Here is a 20,541-nt window from a genome sequence, read left to right as displayed (position 1 = left end):
GATGTCGTGTTGAATGCTGATCCTGGCCTGCTGGTTTGATAGGCAGTGTGACCCGAAGAACGTAGAAGTTTCAGAGCAGTTGGTGCTCTGAACCGGAACGGCGTTGACAGACTCGTGGATTACCCATCAGTAGTGGTTTCATTTCTACATGTCAGTTCATAGTCATCCGTGGCTGTAGATCGGCGACCATAACATTGGGCAGTAACAGTATGACCATTACTAACAATCTCGCACAGGACGTTACGATATAATAGAGAATAGAGTGCGAACGACATGATCGTCATCTGTCCTACCTATCGACTGACTCTAAACTAGCGGCATGGAGTATTTATGGCATCGGTAGTGGCTTTGCTGTATGTCTTCATTTGTAATGACTGAATCGGTCTCGACCGTTACGAGTCTCCAGCGATCACCAGTTTTGCTGTACTGGCATAATCAGTTTGTTTCAATGTCATAACTGCTTCGTCAAACCCCTAAGAGGTGCTTCGTAGATAATGGTACTAGAATAACGGAGGCAAGTTTACACTTTTCCGCTGAGCTCGCTCGCACTACACCGAAGTGTTGATGTCCCACTTTTGGTGATCGATTAACAATGTCGAAATATTTACGCTTGGCGGCTGGTTCGTGTTGATATTTCTGTGTGCTAGAGTAATGCGAGGCTGCAAGGATTTAGAAAATTTTTCTCTCTAATTTAGTGCATAACCAAACAAAAACAGCTTGTTAAACTTTCCTCAGTAAACTTGCTCATAAAGAGGGCGAAATGAGTGTAGCATAATAGATGCTTTCAGAATATATCCTGATTTTCATGGTGAAAGTTTTTAGTTTCTAGGGGGGGGGGAACTACTTGTAAACACTGAGTATAATCGTACGATTTCTGCTAGAAGTAGATGTTGTGTGGGACGGTAGTTTTGTGGATGGATCCTGCTTCTGTTATTTTCAGGTGACACTGTATGTGCTATTTTCCAGCCTAGGGGGTCCTACTTAAACGTTCCCGTCGTCTCTCCCTTGGAGCTCCCGCGGCGTGGCACGTATGAATCGCGGCCACGGCCGGAATAACGCACTCCTTACGCTGTGCGGCTTGCAGGACAAATTACGCAAGATATTCCTCCGCATATTTACTCTGAAACGTTTGTGGGCGGACACAGGTTGATAAACATTGCTACTAGTCTAAATAAGAGTCGCCTAGCTCGCCCTGACCCACGAGACCGGTTTAAAAACGTCACTGCTGTACACCATTGCTAAGTGCCCCGTAGTGATCTAACTGCTTTCAGAATCACTCCCAGATCCAATCACTCGATTCACGATGAGAATTAACAGGCATTGAGAATGTTATTTGTAACTAAATGCATGGGACAATCCGTTACGAAGATTGTTAGGGAATTAAGTATTCCGAGAACACAGTGTCAAGTGTGTGCCGAGAATGCCAAATTTCAGGCATTACCTCTCATAAAGGACAACGCAATGGGCGATGGCCTTCACTTAATGACAGAGAGCAGTGGCGTTTGCGTTGAGTTGACAGTGGCAACAGACAAGCAACATTGCGTGAAATAAACGTAGAAATCAGTCTGGGACGTACGACGAACGTATCCGTTAGAACAGTGCAGCGAAATTTGGCGTTAAAGCGCTGTGGCAGCAGACGACCGACGCGAGTGCCTTTGCTGACAAGCACGATATCGCTGCTGCGTGTCTCGTGGGCTCGTGACCATATCGGTTGGACGCTGGACTGGAAAACCACGGCATAGTCGGATTGATAAGAGTTGATGGTAGGGTTAGAGTGTGGCGGAGAAGCCATGAAGCCGTAGACTAAGTTGTGGCCCTGTGCAAGCTGGTGATGGCTCCACAACAGTGTGGACTGTGTTCACATGGAATGGACAGAGTCCCCTGGTCCAACTGAAACGCTCATTGACTGAAAATGGTTATGTTCGGCTACTTGGAGACCATTTGCAGCCGTTCATGGACTTGATGTTCCCAAAGAATGATAGAACTCTCATGGATGGCCATGTGCCATGTCACCAGGCCACAACTGTCCGCGATAGGCTTGAACATTCTTTACAATTCGAGCGAATGATTTGGCCATCCAGATCATACGACATAAATTCCATCGAGCATGTATGGGACTTACTCGAGAGTTCAGTCCTAGCACAAAATCTTGAGCCGGCGACACTTCTGCAATTACGGATGGCTGTAGAGGCAGCCTGGCTCAGTATTTTTGTAGGGGACTTCCAGCGACTTTTTGAGTCCTTGCCACGTCGAGATGCTGCATTACGCCGGACAAAAGGTCAGACGCGATATTAGGAAGTATCCCACGACTTCAGTCACTTCAGTGTACTGATTCCAACTTGTGTCTAGCAACTTACGCCGATAATCATCACAACGACAAAACGGGCAACATTTCATAGTCGTGTCGACAGAAACAAAAGCAATTTATCGGCTGCGATTAACTTTTGCCACGTCCGTCACTTTTATGAAACACAATCTCTTGGTAGTAGCTATCTGCTCGAGGCCCTGCTATGCAGCATCTTCTCACGGAGAAAGTGCACGCTCGTCAAAACTGCAACACTTACCTAGAAAATTGGAAGACTAAGCCTAATTCCATGCCCACGCGCGGGAACGTACTAAAGAGCTTTCCCTATTGGCAGACCTACTTCATTGATCATTGAGGATCATTTATTACTGACTATACACGTTAAACACGCTTAAACACCACCTCCGCATCACAGGGCCTTTACTTGTGAGGGCTGCGATTTTGTGAACTTAGAGCAGGTTCACGAAATTGGTTTTAATATCCAGACCTTTCAACCAATTTGCTTCAGGGTCGTAATTCCATTGGCTATCTACTCCAAGAATTGCTTCCTGCAAGTGTTTTCCAAAATGTGTTTAAATTCTGAACGTAGAAGAAATTCGCAAAGTTACTCCCATTATTTGTCGACTGGGATTGCGCGTTTCACTGCCGTAGTTTGCTCTTGTGTTCTTCCCTGTGTTAACATTAGGTAAACAAGTCTTGTCTGTTGCGGACTTTTTAGAACACAGTAACTGTTGAAGTTATCAGATAAAGAATTGGCTGCAACCAGTTGATTTCAGAGATGTTTATTTTTCCATGCTGGCGTTTGAAGATGCCTACATCTCATTTTCGAAGGTCTGCATTATTTACTTGTCGTGAACATTGTTTCTTTACAAACGGCGTTGCAGGATTTTGCAGCGGAAATTGTTGACAGCTGTTGTAAAACGTCGTAAGTAAAGATACGAGGGGCGATGAACAAGTAGTGCAAACACTTTTTCTGAAAGCATGTTGGTTTTATTGAAGATTCCAATACACTATATTATCCCCTACTATTTTGGCTACGAAACCCTATTTTTCAACGTACTCTCCGTTCAATGCGACAGCCTTCCGCCACATTACTGTGAGGGCCTGTATGCCCGCATGGTACCACTCTAATGGTCAACGTTGGAGCAAACTTCTTGCTGCATCGATAATCTCCCCATCATCCACATACTGCTGCCCACAGAGTGCATCCTTCATTGGGCCAAACGGTTGAAAGTCGGAATGTGAGAGATCCAGGCTGTAGGATGGGGAAGAACAGTCTAATGAAGTTTGGTGAGCTGTTCTCGGATGTGCAAATTTGTGTGAGGTGTTGCGTTGCCATGGAGAAGTTAGTTTGCATTTTTGTGGCGACGAACACTCTGAAGTCGTTTATTCAGTTTCAGGAGGGTAGCACAATACACTTCAGAGTTGAACGTTGCACTATGTGAGAAACCATGGAACATAATAACGCTTTCAGAATCATAGAAAACCGGCGCTTTGTCTTTACAGGTTTTCCTTCGGAGGAGAGCTGCTGTGGCGCCACTCTACGGGTTGCCATTTTGTTTCTGGTTCGAAGTGAAGAATCCTTATTTCATTACCTGTGCCGAAGTTCGACAAAAAATTGTCATCAGCCACGTAATTCCGCCCAAATGGTCCTTCGTTGCTCTTTACGGTCTTCTGCTACGCGGCGAGGAACTCAGGCAGCACGCACACACCTTTGAATACCCCAATTCTTGGAAGAGTGTGTCAGCACTACCAACAGATACGTTCAGTTGATCAGCGAGGTGTCTGTCAGTGAGTGTGTTCTCACGTTCCAACATTGCAGGAGTCACAGCTGGGATGCGGCCGACCCGCACATGGGAGATCGGACATGCTTGCGACTCGCCGTTCTTTCGTTCACTGCCAGCTTAAATAGTATGTAAACTGCCCAGCGAGTCACCAGAGGTTGCCAACGCCTGCTTTAAGCCAACATAGTTCCGGCGACAGCACATTTAGGATGACTGAAATCCTCTTATCCGGATACCGAAAATTGGCTCTGGCGTCCTCAGTAGCTAAGAAGATGAGCTCGCGGCGTCTCGAGGAATCGTACGGTACACTACCTTTTTTTCAAGGTATCTGTGCTAAAATATGGTGGAAAATGGAACTAATTCACTTGCAGATTGTGATTTGATCTTGATAGCGACTCTGTCTAGTTTTAAGACTGCTCTGCAACACCACTGATATTGGCGTAAGTGAAGCTGTGTGGACGGATCTCGAGTCGTGCTCGGGTAGATTAAACAGAAGAAAATAAACGCAAAGATGATTTCTGGGTATATCCCACTACCCAGCATCACAACCTAATGAAAACAAAAAAATATACAGAAAAGTAGGCAGATTGCTTAAAACGTTCGATTATGTAACAAAAATGTAACTCACTGAAATAGACTAGAAAGAAAAGGAAAAATAAAGTAAATAAAGGTTAATTTGGGAAGTTTTAAGAGATGTCCAAAAGTCTGAAAGTTCATCACCAGTGGATATACATAAAAAGTTGATGACCTTTTACACGCCCAAACCTCGATGAAATAAACAAAAAGATATATTCCCACAATTATCCATACTTAAGACTCGAGTGTTATATGTTGCATTGTGCACAACAGTTCATACATCAATCATTTCGTTAAATAAAGTTTCGGGAAAAAAATCTTGATAGAGGTCTTGCCAGCGAAAGGCCGATGTCGTGGCCTCGAATCCCGGTCCGGCACACAGTTTTAATATGCCAGGAAATCTCACCACTAATACCGATTACTATGTGAGGCTCGAACGTAATTACGTTTCAGGCTGATGTAGTGGTATGAAACTGCGTTTGCAGAACTCAACACCAGAGACCGTACCAAACGCGCGCCTATTGAACTGTTAGCCTGTTGCACACGCTACGGTTTCCACCATACCTCAAAGCGCAGGCTTTTCGACAGTCCACGGTATTAAGTGAGGGATTTCACACGGTATGGCAAGTGACCGGAACACACACAGCTGCAGCTATCCGACGACCGTATGCCGCCGTGCCTTGCAGCTGCAAGGGCAGCCAACCTACGGCGGTCTATAGCGTCGCAGACATGTTTGAGGCGGTGGAAGTGTTCACACAACTTGGCGAAAGAGCTAAACTCTGCTACGCACAGCTTTTCATGCCAACTTTTGTAAATGTTTCTTCAATCGACCGTGCATATCGTCGAAATCAATAATAGCCAGCAAATAACTTTAATTGTGGTTGTTACTCCTATCTTGGAACAAGAGCTGAAATTTCGAACGATTCTCATTTTTTCATTAATGGGATGAACCCTGTGGATTCTCTGACACTGTTGTCCATCGACAATGACTGCACGAAGCAAGTAAACGCCTGCGGTCCATCTTCGTTGTGCTCTCGGCTGCGACCGTCACCAACAAACAGAACGGCTGTGGAGAGAGAAGCCAACAGTTATGCCATAGCTGACGTGATAACGCGAATAACTAACGCTTTTGCATCGCATGCCCTTACTCATGTAGACAGGTAAAAGTGTCATTCGAACTTTAAAAACTTTTTTCTGTAATGTGTGGTCTGAAACGCACAGAACGATGAGTTACACACAATCGCACATTTTCAATGGAGCATTTGTGAATAAAGTGCACGTGCCTGACTAATAGTAAAATTTAACATAGTCTGTGATGGCAAAACTAAGACGTTATACTGTCACGTGTAAAAAGGGAAAAAATTGTGTATTTTCACCAAATACACTCCTGGAAATGGAAAAAAGAACACATTGACACCGGTGTGTCAGACCCACCATACTTGCTCCGGACACTGCGAGAGGGCTGTACAAGCAATGATCACACGCACGGCACAGCGGACACACCAGGAACCGCGGTGTTGGCCGTCGAATGGCGCTAGCTGCGCAGCATTTGTGCACCGCCGCCGTCAGTGTCAGCCAGTTTGCCGTGGCATACGGAGCTCCATCGCAGTCTTTAACACTGGTAGCATGCCGCGACAGCGTGGACGTGAACCGTATGTGCAGTTGACGGACTTTGAGCGAGGGCGTATAGTGGGCATGCGGGAGGCCGGGTGGACGTACCGCCGAATTGCTCAACACGTGGGGCGTGAGGTCTCCACAGTACATCGATGTTGTCGCCAGTGGTCGGCGGAAGGTGCACGTGCCCGTCGACCTGGGACCGGACCGCAGCGACGCACGGATGCACGCCAAGACCGTAGGATCCTACGCAGTGCCGTAGGGGACCGCACCGCCACTTCCCAGCAAATTAGGGACACTTGCTCCTGGGGTATCGGCCAGGACCATTCGCAACCGTCTCCATGAAGCTGGGCTACGGTCCCGCACACCGTTAGGCCGTCTTCCGCTCACGCCCCAACATCGTGCAGCCCGCCTCCAGTGGTGTCGCGACAGGCGTGAATGGAGGGACGAATGGAGACGTGTCGTCTTCAGCGATGAGAGTCGCTTCTGCCTTGGTGCCAATGATGGTCGTATGCGTGTTTGGCGCCGTGCAGGTGAGCGCCACAATCAGGACTGCATATGACCGAGGCACACAGGGCCAACACCCGGCATCATGGTGTGGGGAGCGATCTCCTACACTGGCCGTACACCACTGGTGATCGTCAAAGGGACACTGAATATTGCACGGTACATCCAAACCGACATCGAACCCATCGTTCTACCATTCCTAGACCGGCAAGGGAACTTGCTGTTCCAACAGGACAATGCACGTCCGCATGTATCCCGTGCCACCCAACGTGCTCTAGAAGGTGTAAGTCAACTACCCTGGCCAGCAAGATCTCCGGATCTGTCCTCCATTGAGCATGTTTGGGACTGGATGAAGCGTCGTCTCACGCGGTCTGGACGTCCAGCACGAACGCTGGTCCAACTGAGGCGCCAGGTGGAAATGGCATGGCAAGCCGTTCCACAGGACTACATCCAGCATCTCTACGATCGTCTCCATGGGAGAATAGCAGCCTGCATTGCTGCGAAAGGTGGATATACACTGTAGTAGTGCCGACATTGTGCATGCTCTGTTGCCTGTGTCTATGTGCCTGTGGTTCTGTCAGTGTGATCATGTGATGTATCTGACCCCAGGAATGTGTCAATAAAGTTTCCCCTTCCTGGGACAATGAATTCACGGCGTTCTTATTTCAATTTCCAGGAGTGTACTAGTTTCAAAATAGCGAGAGAAAATTTACCGCGGGAAAAATCGTGCGAAAGGAAAAAATAGTTTCCTTGTTCTTGTGATAAGTATGTTTTTACAACAGTCGGTATCTAGCTACTGGATCCGTTACGTAGCCGGAAAGTGTGAAAAGTCAGCAGCAAGAACGGCACAGGGCAGTTCGCCGTAGGGCAGAAATCTTAACGTGTGAAACTGGCCTAAGTGGGTGGCGGAATGCAGAGATGAAAAGCACTTGCGTGGGCTGAGGGGTCGGCCTGTGCCTCTGGGTAGTGCCAGCAAGCAGTGACGATGATGTCACGATGAGCGCTAAGCAGTACAGCCGCTGGAGCTGCGGCGCTGCTGCGTAAAAACACCGGAAATGGAAGCAGAAAAAGCGTCAATGCTCGCTCTGTCTCTGCCCTGTGCGTGCTGCGGCGCATGGCTGATCACTCCTAGTGCACTGGCACCCGTCGTCTGAACGATTTTTAAGACATCAACCCCCCTTCCTCTCCCCCCCCCCCTCTCTCTCTCTCTCTCTCTCTCTCTCTCTCTCTCTCTCTCTCTCTCTCTCTCTCCACCACCCCGCCATATACACAGTTAAATTCCTTAGTACACGAGGAAAAAAGCCCAGCACCAAGAAATAATTAACGTAGAGCATTTGAAGTTCGAGAAGTATATTTGTCGAGGTCACAGCCTTCGATGATTAAAATTGCAAGATTACAGGTTAATGTAAGCGCGAGAAAAGCCATTGTAAAAGTAAAATGCTGGTACACTAATGACCGGTTTAACTGTCAGAATGTTGAATGCAAGCATGCAGACGTGCGTGCATTGTCACACATGTGCCGGGTGTCAGTGGGCTGGAGTTCCACGCCTGTAGCACATGGTCATTAAAGGGATGGCTAATGCTGGTTGTGGATGACGCTGGAGTTGTCATCCGATGACGTCCTATACATGCTTGATTGGAGACATTTCTCGTGATCGAGCAGACCAAGGCACTCCGTAGAGCATATTGGGTTAAAACCGGTATTTGAGCGAGCTTTACCCTGTTAGAAAACATCCTCAGGAGTGCTGTTCATGAATGGCAGCATAACAGGTCGAATCATACTATTGACGTACAAATTTTGAATCAGGATGTGTGAGATAACCACGAGAGTGATTCTGCTGTCAAATGAAATTGCTCCCCAGATCATAACACAAGGTTTAGGTCCTCTGTGTTTAGCACGCAGACAAGTTGGATGCAGGCCCTCAGTTGGCCGCCTACTAACCAATACGTGGCTATCACTGACACCGAGTCAGAACGATCTTACAACAGAAACCACAACAGATCTCCACCCTGCCCTCCAATGAGCTCTCGCTTGACATCACAGACGTCGCAAATGACGGTGATTTGGGATAAGTAGAATGGACGCTACAGGGCGTCTGACTCGGATCTCTCCTTGAAGCAACAGATTTTTAAGCGCCACAGCCTTGCTCTGAATACGACGGTCTTCCTCTCGGTAGTGCCACGTGGCCTTACGGGGCTCGGTCTTCTTGCAACCGGACCTTCCCGTGACCACCGCTGCCACCAATCATGTGCAATGACTACATTCTTGCCAGATTATCGCGGAAGGAACGTTAAATTCTCTTAGCCCTGTTACACGACCTCGTTCAAACTCAGTAAGGTGTTGACAACGGCGTCTTCGTCGTCTTAAAGGCATTCTTGAGTAACATCAACTCACCACGTCCAATCTGGAAGGTAGCTAACGCTTACAACCATTACAGCGTATATTTAAAGCAAACCTGATTTGCTTCTTTATAGTGGCGCTACTAGTGCTACTCTTCTGCGACTGAATCGAAATTTGAATAGACATCATGCTTCAGACGTAGAAATATGCCTACCAACTCTCGTTTATCTGGCACAACTCCTCCTTGATGTTGGAATTTTTTTACGTCATTGTAAAAAATATCTCCCGCATTGAAGCTGTGGTAGCGAAATACTGCCGCCAGGAAATAAAGAACAACAAAACATAGAATCTTTCATATTTTTTTCCTCCGAGAATTTCCTGAAAATAAGTTATTGGATTGCACGCTTAACGAATAGCAATTAAGAAGAATGGGAACAGTGAGACTGCATAAAAAAGATATTTGAACATACCTCAAACACTATCAGGCACTCTCACTCTCATTGGACAATGGAAGAAAGGAATGCAAAAACTTGAGTCAAGTAATTAAGATAGCATGTCCTTAGTCGTATGCGATACTCGAACAGTGAGGTGCATGAATTCGACAGCACCATTAATGACGATAAGAGTGACAACCACAACAGTGCTATGACTACAAACTTCATTGCAACTTTTACGTGTTTAAAAGCGTAAAGCAGCTTGCTATCTGAGCACCATTGTTGTATCCTAGAAATTTTATATAACTCGTGTACTCTCACCTTGGCAACGATCTCGTGAATTAAATAGAAGGCGTGCATTATTCTTTCTGCGCTTTCCGCGCTCTGCTGATGTGCCAGTGAGACAGAATAGCCAGGAGATGACCTTTCTTTGTGTGTGTGTGTGTGTGTGTGTGTGTGTGTGTGTGTGTGTGTGTGTGTGTGTGTGTGTGTTCGTTCACGCTCATTGTGAGTCTCTCCTCGTTAACGGCTTCTGAAAGCCTTCTGAGTAGTGCTTCTGTGCGATCGTCAGAACCTCTTACAAGCGTCTTACTACTCGGTTGCTGCGGAGCATGAAGCGCACGATTAGATTCACACACGCCTAGTATGGAGTTTTGAAAACACTGGTCAGCTGAGCTCTTTAAATAAGAATAGACCTATCCGGCAATGTCGGGAGCCTTACTTCGTTGAATTTACAGAAAACAGAGATGATGCAGAGAAGAGCTGTGTTAATATGTCGCTGAGCGTGTTTGCTCAGCTCGAATGTCACGTAAACTTTACGAATGTTTAGGAAAGCAGTTATGCGTGACAGAGAGAATTCAGACGGCGCGCAGTCCAAGATGACGCAAGAAACTTAGTTCCCTCGGGTAATTCCAATGATTGTGAAGTTAGTGAAACGCGAACTATGCGGAAAGGTACTTCCTGTAATCAGTCTGCGAATGGAGTAGCCAGAGGAGAAAGTAGAGGCCCCCTATGTACATACGGCCACGCAACGTACAGATTTATAAGACAAAGTTATACGGAACGCCTATCATTTATTCTACGCCCCGTATGTGGCTGGACAAAAAAAATGCTACATATTTTCCGTAACTTGTCTACTGAAGACAGAAGCAATATACCATTTTGACATCTTTGGTAAACCTTACATTACGCCTTGTCAGCAAACCTGCAACAAGCGAAATGAACTCCTTTCTTCGTGTTATACGTTAGACCAGCCAATCTTTGGCCATTTGTCGCACAGGAAATGTAATTCGCGGTAAAGCAGACTCTGCTTAGTCATTCGTGAAGCTGTGGAGTGTCTTAACGCTGATCTCTCATCCATCCTTCACCTTTTAGACAGTTTTCTCTCTGCTGGTGATACTTTCAGTGAGATGTCTGTCGAGTAATGGCAGCCGATTCTCCCTCAGGAGGGGAAACCAGAGAAGACAGTGATGTTGGACACTGGGTCTGGAGCGAAGTCGACGCTCTAACTCCTCCCAAAAGCGTTCCATTGGGTTCAGATGGGGCTCTAGGCCGACCATTTAATTTCAGGAATGTTATTATCCACCAACACATCGCCTCACATGTTGTGCTTTACTACAAACGTCGTGCAACACTTGCTACATAAATGTGTGGCTAATGAGGAGCTGCTCGACTATTTTATCCCAATTTTTTAACTCCTTACGCACAGTCATTCTGCTAGCTGGACTGCTGGTGGCACTTTGGATGTCAAGAGTGATTCCTGATTTCATCCGTTTTTTCTTTTTTCCCCCACAAATACCCTCCGCAATGCTTGACGGTCCCTGTCCGTCAGTACATGAGGTCTGCCAGGTCTTGGTTTGGCTGCGGTTGTACCTTCACATTACCACATCACTTCATCACCAGTCAACTTGAGCAGTTTTAGAAAGGTTGAAATGTCCCCCGGACTTCTCACTCACTTGACACCCAGTGAATAGCCCACGTGTTCAAAGTTACTAAGCTCTCCTAATCGACGCATTCTGCTGTTAACTGCCTGTCTATTGACAACACAGTGCTCGCAGCCTCCTTTTAAACTGGTGGGTTCGCATCTTGGGGTATATAGTGGTCAGTTCCACATTACATTAGGGTGTCTGGACACTGTCGATCACAGTTCGTTTGTAGATTAGTCCTGATAGCGTCTCGCTTTAAGGACTCTGGTTTCGGTGGAAAAAACTTTAACACCTTTTAACAGGTACTGTTTCAAACACTCATCCTATCCAGCTCCTGGCAACGCTACTAACATGACGCGTGCTAGTAGTCGATAATAGAGTGCCTATCTAAGGAGTGCTAGGCTTACTCCTATACTATCATGTGGGGATCTGTGCGAGTCTCAAGTCACAGAAGCTCATGAAGCTTAGGATATATCATAGAGTTGACAGTTCAGTGCTACCTGGGCACGCAGGAAAAACCACTTGTGGCCATATATATCACATACTTAATTGTAGGAGCTATTGCAGTTCGCGCCCATTACCTCATCTTACTGCGCTCGTAGCATTAGAGTAGCTTACCTCAGTGAGCACGCAACTGCATCATTAGTAGGCTCGGTGTGTCTGAGAGTCTGACTCACGTCCCTCACATCATTCTGTGAATATTTATATGCTGAAGAGGCTCTGCGTCAACACAGTGAAGTATGGATCCGAGGGTCAAAGATGTACGACGTAGCACGACGGTAATGCAGACTTCGATACGAATGGAAAAATGGACGAAAGTCAGCCGCTGTTATGACATAATTGTTCTAAAATTCCAACGTTTTTCTTTATTTGTCGTGTGCTGATTATTCAAGATGGCGGCACAAGTCGCAGACTCTCCAACATGTGCAATAAAAATTGGAGGACCGTGGAAGTCATAGCCTTAGTCTCCAAATTTCTGTGACGCTATGAAATTGACTATCAGATTGCGGTTTTCAGCAGTACCTCAGCATAATTTCAACAGAGAGCGACGATAGACATCACCGGTTGTTGGCCATATGTCCTTGATTAGTACTGCAGAAATTCCACTGAAAGCCGCCACGTCGCTAAACTGCCATGCAGAAGTAAACAGCACATATTCAATTAATGCAATTTGTCGTAATTCATTGGTCATACAGTGTACACAGTTTCATAATTATTGCAGCCGTCATTATTGCGATGTGGTTGTGAGAGTGGTAGTGTAGAAAAATATTTTAATTTATTGTAAAGGAAAGTGGCGCACAATTTTTATCTAAAACTAAACATTCTACTTTTTATTTACGATTATTTCACACTGAAAAGTTTTCACCTACATCATTCCTACAGTGCACGAATTCTTACATTCCCAGAATACGTAGACAGACCGTTGAAGGAGACTCGGCAACAGCAATTGAGTCCTATGTGGACCAGCGCAGGTGGACTTAAAGATTCGGATGCAAACCTTAGAATGTCGTTAGACAGTCTGTGGTTAGCTTTCGTATAAATAGAACCGTCTGCTTAGTATTCTTCACAATCCAGCTAATTTAGTTCCACGACGTGCTTGATAATATTTCTGTTTTAACAATGGTTAATAGACTAAGACATCTGAATACTCCTCTTTGCACAGTAGCTTATTACTGACGCTTGAACAGATTGAGTTAAATAAGTATTGTTATAACGATACTCTGGGCTACCAAGCTCCTGCGCCTAAATTGGCGAACGTTTTTTCGGTGGACAACTACAGAAACTAAAAAAAAGTCCTGACGAGAGTGTTGGAGTCATTTTAAAGATGGATAAGTACAGAGGTCAAAAGAATGAGATATCGGTGCCAGTTAAGTGATCGTTGATTGGCTGGATTGGTCGGAATGCGTCGCTTCAATTAAGAGTGCGAAACTATGGGAAACGGTGTGTTAGAAGTCCGAATAGAAGCTTAAGCAGTCAGCAGTTTCAATTTCCAGTTTAGTTAAGTAGGGAATACTTTCTAATACGTCACGCACGCAATAGTAGTGATTAAATTGAAACGAAGCTGTAAATCTGTAAAAAGTGTCTACAACTTAAAGTATCGTAAATGTGGCTCACTAGCTAAAGTGGATAAGAAGTGTCGTACTACAAATCCAAAGGCTCGGGGTTGACTCTTAAGTCCGTCTGAGGATTTTTGTCATTAACCACTTCTTTTAATACCTGACAGTGGTTTGTTCATGTGAAGAATACTATGAGGGTTACCCAGAAAGTAAAGAACGTTTTGGCATAACTAAATAAAAACAGAAGATATAACACACAACTTCATTTACAGAGTAACAGTATGTTAGACATTCTTTTAAATTACGCCGCCATAGCCGTCAAGGTACTTACTGTAACGTGGGACCAATTTTTCAGTTCCCGTGTTGTGTTCCTCAACCGCCAAAGATCTGAGCCACTTCTTCCCTGAGAAGTGGCGACTTCCCAGTGTGGATCCGTCTGGACTCGGACGGTGGTTGACAGGAGACCACGGAGATGGAGGATTCAAAGGGCAAACTGGTTGCTGTACAGTCGACAGACTGTCATTCCTTGATGTCTTAGCAGATGCCCTGTCATCACGTCCCTTCTTCTTGTTCGTGTTTTTCGCATATTCCTTTCCTTTCCTCTCCGTTTCTGTGCAGAACCACCTCATTCCTTACCTTATCACTCCACCTAATTTTCAAAATTTTTCTGTAACACCACATCTCAAACGCTTCGATTCTCTCCTGTTTTTCCCACAGTCAATGTTTCACTACCATACCGTGCTGTGCTCCAAACATATATGTTCAGAAATTTCTTCCTCAAATTAAGGCCTATGTTAGATACTAGTAGGCTTCTCTTGGTCTTCCTCGCATATTCAGCCACTGTAGACATACTTTGTACAGTATGACAATTTGTGACAGTAAAATTGAGACATATACATCACCTATGTTTAAATATTTCATATAAATGCGTTCTATTGGTTGTATTTCCCACAGTAGACCAGAAATAGCTTCATTACTCACTTCGCAACAGTAGACGAATTGACAGCACAACACAGTTGCAATTACACTGCTATTGGGCCTACACTGCATTATTATTATTATTATTATTGTTATTATTATTATTATTATTATTATTATTATTGTCGTCGTCGTCGCAACACAAAGCTTGGCAGCCTGAAGTCCACAAACTTCAGACAGAGAAGTAAGCAGTCCTACTATGTAGTGATTTACAAACAGTAGGCCGAAGTACAGTTTTCAGAATTTGTCAGATTGATTTTATAGAGAAGTGCGTGGTTGGTTGAAGCAAGGCGGAGTGGTGACTAAGAAACATGTTTTGTGATAAAAGTCTACCCTCAATGAGGATAGTGAGCTTTTTTTTCTGGGAAGAATTGCGGGTATCACTCGCGATGCTCTGAAAATTGCTTCATCATTCTATAAATGAGATTGTTAGAAATAAGCAGTACCAGTTGTCCCATTCACTCGTAAGTTAATTGTTTAATAACACTAAATGTCGTTTATCTTTAGTCATTTTAAAAATTTAAGTGTTCAGAGAAACTTTTTCATTCTGAAGTTTATTTAGACTCTAATGTTGATGAAGGGTTAGGAGGCGTGTTAGTAGCTAATATCTCATAGAGCTCGGGGGCAATGATCTCAGAAGAGTTGGGAACCACTGATGTTGAGGATATGCACTAGAGTTTCCAGAGCCATTTTTCGTTTACTCTGAAAACTGTTCCATCATTCTCCGCGAAAACTAAAGGAAATTGCCTTCCCACTCCTTCCCTCCCTGCTCAGACCCTCGCACACAGTGGACACGTACTGATGTGCCACGTGCGTCATGTACTTAAGGTCGGGACAAGTCGGGACATACTACAGGATGGTCTGCGTGGAACTACGACGAAAAAAACCTTCAGAGTTCTCTCACCACGATTTACTGCGCACGGTGATGGAGTTTCGTATTCGTAGATTTTGAAGATCCTTCAACTTCTGGTGATGCATGTGTTATGGTGCTCTCGGCGCGATGCGGTGCCATGTGAGGTGGTTTGCCACACTAGTTGTGTAGTGTGTGGTTTTGGAAAGTGTGTGGCGGTAGTGAATGTGGCGGTTTGCGCCCGCAGGTGGCGGCGGCGTGGTGAGGGCGAGGGCGCGGGATGCCGCTGCCGAAGCGCGTGGTGGAGCCGGTGCTGGTGTCGCGCGGCACCATCCCCGAGGACTTCCCGCTGCCCTCGGAGCTCGAGGCGGCCACCAACGGCACGCTCGCCAACCTGGTGCGCCAGCTGTCCAGCCTCAGCCGGCACGCGGAAGACATCTTCGGGGAGCTCGCGCGCGACGCCCACGGCATCGCGGCGCGCTGCGCCAGCCTCCAGGCGCGCATCGACCGCCTCGCCGTCAAGGTCACGCAGCTCGACTCCAACGTCGAGGAGGGTGAGTCGCCGCTGGAGCAGGCGCGTCGTACAGTCTGCCGCCACAGACCCCTTCCCTGTTGGCCGAGAGATTAAACTTTTACCGGATTGGGTCAATATTTGTGCAGTTTACTTTTTCGTACAACTTTTAATATTTTACAGAGAAGCTCTGGACATACAGGTCTATTTTAAATGGTTGATGACGTTTCAGAAAAATTGTAATCCACTGTGCAATTGATGTAGTTAAACAATAGTGTTGAATAATCAGTTTGTGAAAATATAATGTGATTTGATCATTCACTACTGCTTTTGATGCACAGTGGAATGTCAACAGCATCACCCTTTACATAAACAACTTCTACCCATAAAGTCAGCTTACCATGTGCGAGTAGAAGTGTCGGAAGGAGGATCCTTGACATATTGTTCAAAAGTGCTTTTTTATTCCAGTCTCTGATCACAAATGAATTCTTTAGACAATGACCAGTTTCAGTTTGTAATGACCATCTTCAGATCTAAAATATATAAGTATATACATCTAGTGAGCAGTGTGTCTTTTAACATAAAACAGCAATATGTATCACAATATACTGTCATACACCAGGGAAATGTACAGATAAAATATGGTATAACATACCTTTTTTACACCATGTCCTAAAGTGATATGGCCATAATGTAATCAGCATAGCATCGTCACATAGATTTAAAATATGGTGTAGAATAGGTCACATCGTCCACATAGTGATTATTGCCAGCTAGCTACTGAGGTACAGTAGCTTCCAGAAGCCTGTTTGCCTACACCCTCCCTAGATGTCGCTACTGTGGACTTGTTTATATGTAGTCATCATTTACGCAAAAACATAATCTGATAAAAGCATATTAGATAAAATGCATATAGCAGAATTATTAAAATTGATGACTATCATAGAAACCAATGGTGAGTCTCCAACCATCCTGATTTAGGTTTTCCGTGATTTTCCTAAATCGTTTCAGGCAAATGCCGGGATGGTTCCTTTGAAAGGGCACGGCCGATTTCCTTCCCAATCCTTCCCTTACCCGAGCTTACGCTCTGTCTCTAATGACCTTGTTGTCGTCGGGACGTTAAACACTAACCACCTACCTACCTACCAATGGTGATACATTAAAAGATGTATGCAGTTACCCATGTAAGATTATTAAAAGAAAATAAATGAAGAGTATAGGTCCGACACTTATTTTTTATAGTGAATTTATGGTCAACAATTAATATAGCGTAATACATTGCCTGTGGCAACCTATAAATTACTTATGAAAGATAAAATGTGTCTATGACAGCTGGAAAAAAAAGACAGATCAATGAACAGTGCCCTCTGTTCAAAAGTGACACTGGACCATAGTAACAACGAGTTGAGAGCACAAATGCTTTCTTCTGACCAGTGGTTGCCATTTTGTAAATACTGTTGTAATTGCCACCTGATGGTATCTGAGGCAACTACAGTTAATGCAGAGTAAAGCTTAGAAAGTTTATCTATCCATTGCTGCAAAAGTAATAATTGTAGATTTTTCACTGCCTCAAAACAAAAGCACTAAACTCTGACAGTCATTTAGAATAACCCTGTATTTGCTTCATTGACCGAGTTGTGTGCATGTGTAATGTGTGCTAATTACTCCCTTGGTCTTCCCTGCATAAAAAGTGAACTTAACACTAAATCATCCTCAAAATTTTGTCTAGACAGTGCTTTGGAAATATTCAAGAACAGCACTGTCACAGCCATTTTCTTCACTATGATAATTATTTTTCATCTGTACTGATAACTACAAACTCATCAGCTTTATTATAGTACCATTTCCCAAAAAAGAGTATCTTCATAGTATCTACGTAATAATTGAGAAACATAGCAAAAATATGGGACAGATATTGGCAATGAATGTTCTGCTGTGTAACTATCATTTGGAGCCATTAGCTTAGGACTTGCATACATGCTGTTGATATGACCGTGTGTTGTCGGTGTGATATCAAATCACTATTATTGTGATGCTCCATCATAACCTGGGTGTCATGAGGGTATTCTCATAAACACAAGTGGTGGTGTACTGTTCTTATCAACCAAATAATGATCGGCACACATTGAAACTTGTTGTCGTAACAGGTTTTACATATGATGTGGTAGTCTTAAAATGGGTGACTGAAACTCGAGAGTAGGAAAAGGGAGAGAAGGAAACATAGTAGGTGAATATGGGTTGGAGCTAAGAAATGAGAGGAAGCCGCCTGGTAGAATTTTGCGCAGAGCATAACTTAATCATAGCTAATACTTGGTTCAAGAATCATGAAAGAAGGTTGTATACATGGAAGAACCCTGGAGATACTAAAAGGTATCATAGATTATATAATGGTAAGACAGAGATTTAGGAACCAGATTTTAAATTGTAAGACATTTCCAGGAGCAGATGTGGACTCTTGACCACAATCTATTGGTTATGAACTGTAGATTAAAACTGAAGAAACTGCAAAAAGGTGGGAATTTAAGGAGATGGGACCTTGATAAACTGAAAGAACCAGAGGTTGTACAGTGTTTCAGGGAGAGCATAAGGGAAGAATTGACAGGAAGGGGGGAAAGAAATACAGTAGAAGAAGAATGGGTAGCTTTGAGGGATGAAATAGTGAAGGTATCAGAGGATCAAATAGGTAAAAAGACGAGGGCTAGTAGAAACCCTTAGGTAACAGAAGAAATATTGAATTTAATTGATGAAAGGAGAAAATATAAAAATGCAGTAAATGGAGCAGGCTAAAAGGAATACAAACGTCTCAAAAATGAGATCGACAGGAAGTGCAAAATGGCTAAGCAGGGATGGCTAGAGGACAAATGTAAGGATGTAGAGGCTTATCTCACTAGGGGTAAGATAGATACAGCCTACAGGAAAATTAAAGAGACCTTTGGAGAAAAGAGAACCACTTGCATGAATATCAAGTGCTCAGATGGAAAACCAGTTCTAAGCAAAGAAGGGAAAGCAGAAAGGTAGGAGTATATACAGGGTCTATACAAGGGCGATGTACTTGAGGACAACATTATGGTAATGGAAGAGGATGTAGATGAAGATGAAATGGGAGATATGATACTGCGTGAAGAGTTTGACAGAGCACTGAAAGACCTAAGCCGAAACAAGGCCCCCGGAGTAGACAACATTCCATTAGAACTACTGACAGCCTTGGGAGAGCCAGTCCTGACAAAACTCTACCATCTGGTGAGCAAGATGTATGAGACAGGCGAAATACCCTCAGACTTCAAGAAGAATATAATAATTCCAATTCCAAAGAAAGCAGGTGTCAACAGATGTGAAAATTACCGAACAATCAGTTTAATAAATCACAGCTGCAAAATACTAACGCGAATTCTTTTCAGATGAATGGAAAAACTGGTAGAAGCCGACCTCGGGGAAGATCAGTATGGATTCCGTAGAAATGTTGGAAAACGTCAGGCAATACTGACTCTATGACTTATCTTAGAAGAAAGATTAAGGAAAAGCAAACCTACGTTTCTAGCATTTGTAGACTTAGAGAAAGCTTTTGACAATGTTGATTGGAATACTCTCTTTTAAATTCTAAAGGTGGCAGGGGTAAAATACAGGGAGCGAAAGGCTATTTACAATTTGTACGGAAACCAGATGGCAGTTATAAGAGTCGAGGGGCATGAAAGGGAAGCAGTGGTTGGGAAAGGAGTGAGACAGGGTTGTAGCCTTTCCCCGATGTTATTCAATCTGTATATTGAGCAAGCAGTAAAGGAAACAAAAGAAAAATTTGGAGTAGGTATTAAAATTCATGGAGAAGAAGTAAAAACTTTGAGGTTCGCCGATGACATTGTAATTCTGTCAGAGACAGCAAAGGACTTGGAAGAGCAGTTGAACGGAATGGACAGTGTCTTGAAAGGAGGATATAAGATGAACATCAACAAAAGCAAAATGAGGATAATGGAATGTAGTCGAATTAAGTCGGGTGATGCTGAGGGAATTAGATTAGGAAATGAAACACTTAAAGTAGTAAAGGAGTTTTGCTATTTGGGAAGCAGAGAGGAAATAAAATGTAGAGTGGCAATGGCAAGGAAAGCATTTCTGAAGAAGAGAAATTTCTTAACATCGAGTATAGATTTGTCAGGAAGTCGTTTCTGAAAGTATTCGTATGGAGTGTAGCCATGTATGGAAGTGAAACATGGACAATAAATAGTTTGGACAGGAAGAGAATAGAAGCTTTTGAAATGTGGTGCTACAGAAGAATGCTGAAGATTAGATGGGTAGATCACATAACTAATGAGGAGATACTGAATTGAATTGGGGAGAAGAGGAGCTTGTGGCACAACTTGACTAGAAGAAGGGATTGGTAGGTAGGGCATATTCTGAGGCATCAAGGGGATCACCAATTTAGTATTGAAGGGCAGCGTGGAGGGTAAAAATTGTAGAGGGAGACCAAGAGATGAATACACTAAACAGATTCAGAAGGATGTAGGTTGCAGTAGGCACTGGGAGATGAAGTAGCTTGCACTGGACAGAGTAGCATGGGGAGCTGCATCAAACAAGTCTCTGGGCTGAAGACCACAACAACACATCCATTATCTCACATTCACCAATTATACTACAATGACCGAACTAAAGTTATGCATCAGCTAAGACA

The 20,541-nt window shown here is 44.2% G+C and overlaps 1 protein-coding gene across 2 annotated transcripts in view; it reads left to right on the top strand.

Moving 5' to 3' along the window:
- The window catches only part of LOC124776459 (wiskott-Aldrich syndrome protein family member 3), a 284,918-nt gene that overhangs the window by 224,299 nt on the left and 40,078 nt on the right, over nt 1-20,541 (top strand). For both annotated transcript variants that reach the window (XM_047251468.1, XM_047251467.1), the window contains exon 3: nt 15,618-15,924. In XM_047251468.1, coding sequence (XP_047107424.1) covers nt 15,651-15,924 — 274 coding nt within the window. In that variant the 5' untranslated portion in view covers nt 15,618-15,650. The remainder of the gene's footprint in view (nt 1-15,617; nt 15,925-20,541) is intronic.

Source organism: Schistocerca piceifrons, chromosome 2, assembly GCF_021461385.2.
Source record: "Schistocerca piceifrons isolate TAMUIC-IGC-003096 chromosome 2, iqSchPice1.1, whole genome shotgun sequence".
In the NCBI taxonomy this organism is placed as follows: Eukaryota; Metazoa; Arthropoda; class Insecta; order Orthoptera; family Acrididae; genus Schistocerca; species Schistocerca piceifrons.
Note: the sequence above shows the minus strand (reverse complement) of the source record. Positions and strands in the feature narration are given on the sequence as shown.